General features: G+C 36.3%; 1 protein-coding gene across 1 annotated transcript; it reads left to right on the top strand.

Moving 5' to 3' along the window:
• Positions 1-2,626: 2,626 nt before the first annotated feature.
• Positions 2,627-3,427, top strand: LOC108371265 (putative nuclease HARBI1). The gene is made up of 4 exons (XM_017626783.1): positions 2,627-2,778; positions 2,832-3,145; positions 3,201-3,304; positions 3,359-3,427. The coding sequence occupies exons 1-4, from the start codon at positions 2,666-2,668 to the stop codon at positions 3,425-3,427; spliced, it is 600 nt and encodes a 199-aa protein (XP_017482272.1). The 5' UTR covers positions 2,627-2,665.
• The last annotated feature ends 1,127 nt before the right edge of the window (positions 3,428-4,554 follow it).

The raw sequence follows: 4,554 nt of genomic DNA, 5'->3' as shown, positions 1-4,554 counted from the left end.
ACCTCTTAAAAATTACATAAAAAATTCACTTGTTTTCATTATTATTTTTTATTTAAACACCTATAATTCAAAAGTTATGCGGCAAATTGATCCAATTTTTTTTTTGAGGCTTCAAGTATACGTCAATGAATTATATCCAAAAGCAACCAGCTTGATATAGTTTCCAACGGTGAAAATAAAGCTAAAAACATCAAGGTTACCTGTTTTTTAGATTTGCCCATATACCTATCTGTTTGTCTCTAATCTCCCAGCAGTATAATTGCTTCCTTATGATCGTCATAAATGTCCCAGCAGTAAAATCGGTTCCTTATGATCCTCATAACATTTGCAATTAAAACTGACCTACCCCTTTTATTTAATTATTTATTCAGTTAAATATTAACCAGTCACCTATCAAAACGCACTTTGGAAAGACCTGATACGTTCAGTGAAACACGGTTTGAAGATTTAGGGCTGCGTTTACGAAAAGAGAAATCTTCCCCGGACTACTATGCGTTAATTACACTGTGAGACAAATGGTAGGGGTCAGTGATCGGGAAGCGTTCAAACTACCGGGGAAAGTTATATCGGTAAAAAAGAAGTTATACGTGTCCCGGCGTTTCGCTTGGTCACGTCTAGGAATCGAGATATATATATAACTATCATATAGGGGAAATTGTCACCTTTGGTGGTCTTTTTTTGACATAACTCGAGAACCACTAGTCCGATTTTGCTCAAACAAATTTAAAAAAATTAAAAATTACAATTCCTTTAATCTGTTCATATAACGTTTTTCTATATAATCAACAGTTTTGCCGGTAAAAATAAATGTATGAAGAAAAAAAATATTTTTTGCCTAAAATATTAAATTTTTTTAAAACTGTTGATTATATAGAAAAACGTTATATGAACAGATTAAAGGAATTGTAATTTTTAATTTTTTTAAATTTGTTTGAGCAAAATCGGACTAGTGGTTCTCGAGTTATGTCAAAAAAAGACCACCAAAGGTGACAATTTCCCCTATATGATATTTATATATATATCTCGATTCCTAGACGTGACCCAGCGAATCGCCGTATAACTTGTTTTTGACCGATATAACATTTCCCGTTGGTTTCATCCCATCCCGATTTTGACTGTCGCATAGGTGTTTTTTGACCAATCGAATTTTTCTTAATGGATTTTGGAAGCGTTGCCGAATTGATTTATCGGCTATTTCGGATTGACTGTCAATTACATTAATGGTAAATGAGATAGAATGTTAGGTTTACTGCAATGTTGGACATAAAACTATTTTTAACCGAAATTCCCCACCTCCATGATTTTGACCGTTATACTAATACATATCTATAATAAACTCTTTTTGTAATGAACTTGTACCGAATAAGTGAACTGCGTTTTTTTGAACATTTAACCGCAGGATATAAAATCTGAAAAGCTTTCCAAAAAACCCATTTAACGCAGAAAAAACAAAAACTATTTTACTATTTATTAAAAATATTTTTGTTTTTCATATCTTGTCTTTGATTAACTAACTAATTAATTTATGTACAATTACGCAAATCAGCATGTTCCATATCTAAATTTCTAACCTTATAAGAAGATGCTTTTACCAAATGTATGATACACCTGTAATATGTAAATAAAAGTATATGTATTGTGGTTTAAAAATATACATTTTCTTTAATTACAGATGTAACGGTAATTTTACAAGAAATGATTCAAAAGTTATTAAGGATATCTGTAATAGATCCAGCACCTATCTTCAAGACTGTCTAACACTTAATAAACTTACTAGCGTGGAGGAAATTAAATTGGTAAGTTGCAGCATAAGCTTTGAACCAAGTACTGAGCAGGTATCGAAAAAAAAATTCCCGTAACGAAACCTGATACTAAGGCAATTTTTGCTTCGGATTTTTTGTCCTGGATATGACAGATGTAAAGAGTAACTCCCTTACAACAAATCTCTGAAAACAACAGCGAACTGTATTTAAGGTGGGGGAGACTCTGCTATTGAAAAAAATAAACAAAGAAGGAAAACTGCAGAGAGTTAATTCCAAAATAGGGGAATTTTCTTAGGAAAAACAAAAATATTCAACGTAACCCAGCCCAGTAAATTCTTCGGGCAACAACTTGTCCGCAGTAAAAAAGTATATAATTTGTGCTTTTTTTGTTTTTTTTTTTATTGATTGACTGTCAACCTGTGCGGACGTGTTTTTTAATCGCTCCGCCGAGAAATTATTAATAATTCACGTAAAGCAGGGGAAAAAATAGAACAAACGCGAAAAGACAATACTAAACATAAACAAACTTCCTGCTTATTTGCCTGTAATTGTAAATTGCTTTTTCAGAATTTTCGCAATGCCGCGAGAAGTTCAAATAAATGTGCCAACATACAATAAAATAAAAGCAGCTCCGGCCCCTCCGCGCTTACCGAATAGTGAAACAAGCACCAAGTGCAGTGAAACGAACCTTGCCGTAACAGATGCTGACCAAAAGCATTCAGCTGATCGACGAAATGCTTACTTTTCGTTCGTTTCCCCCGCAAACAATGCTGGGGTCGAATCGTTACAGACGTGAACGAGTCGGCAATTNTTTTTCTCTTCTTCTTCCTTTTTTAAGTCACAATAGACATTGAAGTGTCAAAATAAGTGAAAAGTAAATAAAGAAAAGCGGCAAAACTAAAATGGAGCCGAGCCTTTTATTTTATTTAAGCTCTAGCGAAAGCGAAAATGACGAAAGAGTTGTGCGTAAGCAACTTCGGGGCAGAAGCAATCCATTGGCATTATCCGACAACGCGTAAGTAATTATACATAGGAAATAAATTACCTTCTCTACTCCTATACTTCCAGATTCATCAAAAGATTTCGGTTAAGCAAGGAGGCATTCCAGTATGTTTTATCGAAAACAAACATAAACTGCGATGACACAAAAGCCGTTCCTGCTGCTTTGCAATTGGCTACAAGCCTCTCACTCCTTGCAAGTGGTAACTATCAGCACACAGTTGATAGCGATTACCTGATAGGTATGTGCACGGTATCAAAATTGACGTCCAACGTCTTAAAAGAAATGGAAACGAAATTGTGTCCGGAATTTATAAAGTTCCAGCCCAACGAATCTTCAAGATGTAAGGAGTGGTTTGCGGAAAAATATAAAATACCTGGAGGTAGGAAGAGGCGTTCTAATGAAATGCGTAGTGAATCCAATGTTTTTCCTTTTAGTGGTTGGATGCGTAGACGGAACACACATTGGATTACAAAAGCCAATTAGAGACGAGCACATGTACTTCAACAGGAAAGGTTACCATAGTCTTAACGTTATGCTAGTCAATTTATTTTCTTTTATTTTAACATTTTATTGCTAATATTCCGTTTGCCAGATTTGTGACCACACTTGCAAGATTCTTGCCATAAATTGTCAATATGGAGATGCAGCCCATGACTCCTGAAAAGGTCCACCACATGTAATTGTTTGGTGAGGTTTTCCCACAAACGGTTGGCCGTTGGTTTTCCCTGCGAGCAGTCTGGGAGTAAACTCTTTGCCAAGTCAGGGTGTTCGGTCATGAACTCCGCCATGAGTTCCTTCTGCGTAGAGTTTAATTTATTGTAGTTGGTCCTAAAATAAGAAAAATAGCTATAAACTTGTATATGTTTGCACAAATTTTATAATTACTTACATTTAAAAAAAAAATATCAAATTTTGCGCGCGTACGTTCGTCAAATATTAATCGAATGACAGTTCGAACGAACGAGTGCGTTCACTTGCTCGTTCACGCCTGTCATAATACCGAATTACGATATGAGAAGTTCGTTCACGTCTGTCACAATCCGATTTTGTCATTTTTACGTGACGAGTTGCTCGTTCACGACTGTTACGATTCGAGCCCTGATCGCGATAAATCGTTCTCTCCTTCCCCTCAAACACCTTGGCATGCACAGTCGCCAATGTCTCTGGTAGACCAAGTTGGTCTAACGCAACAACAAAGCACTAGCTTAGCAACAAGCACAGTAACAACGGTGTGCGCAGCTCTCACAACAACGACTACAACCACGGCTTCAGCAATGACAGCGGTTTCACAACGCAGTTCACCCACACCTGCACAAACGGAAATTTCGGCACCAGCCCAAGCCAAGCAACGCAGCTCAGCGCAAGTTGACCTACTTAATCCAACAACCCGTACATTGACTCAAACGGGTATTGATAGTTATATACAAGTCAAACGAAAATTAAGCCCACAGCAGAAAAAAATTGCAAACCCATCAAAAATTGCAAAAACGAAAACCACTGACATTAACCCTCTACTGGGAAATAAGTTTGCGATTCTGGACAACGAATGTGACAAAGAGCCGAATGAAGTTTCTAAAGCCAAACCCAAACCGCCCCCAATTTATTTACGAGAGCAAAACTTTAGTGAGCTCGTGAATAAATTAACTCAGCTTATTGGAGACAATACGTTCCACGTAACGTCAGTTACCAAGGGAAATATTAAAGAGACCAAACTTCAGATTCTAACTGAAGAAAACACCTTAATGAATATAAGAAAAACTTCTATACGTACCAGCTCAAAAGCAGCAA

This window comes from Rhagoletis zephyria, unplaced genomic scaffold (assembly GCF_001687245.7).
Source record: "Rhagoletis zephyria isolate East Lansing unplaced genomic scaffold, Rhagoletis_zephyria_1.1 Rzeph_scaffold_04835, whole genome shotgun sequence".
Lineage (NCBI taxonomy): Eukaryota > Metazoa > Arthropoda > Insecta > Diptera > Tephritidae > Rhagoletis > Rhagoletis zephyria.
The sequence above is the reverse complement of the archived record's forward strand: the minus strand, read 5'-3'. Positions and strand labels throughout refer to the sequence as shown.

Coding starts and splice junctions, on each gene's coding strand:
- LOC108371265 (XM_017626783.1), top strand. CDS start 2,666: ATGGAGCCGAGCCTTTTATTTTATTTAAGCTCTAGCGAAAGCGAAAAT. Junction 2,779..2,831: donor TTGGCATTATCCGACAACGC/GTAAGTAATTAT, acceptor CTATACTTCCAG/ATTCATCAAAAGATTTCGGT. Junction 3,305..3,358: donor ATAGTCTTAACGTTATGCTA/GTCAATTTATTT, acceptor TCCGTTTGCCAG/ATTTGTGACCACACTTGCAA.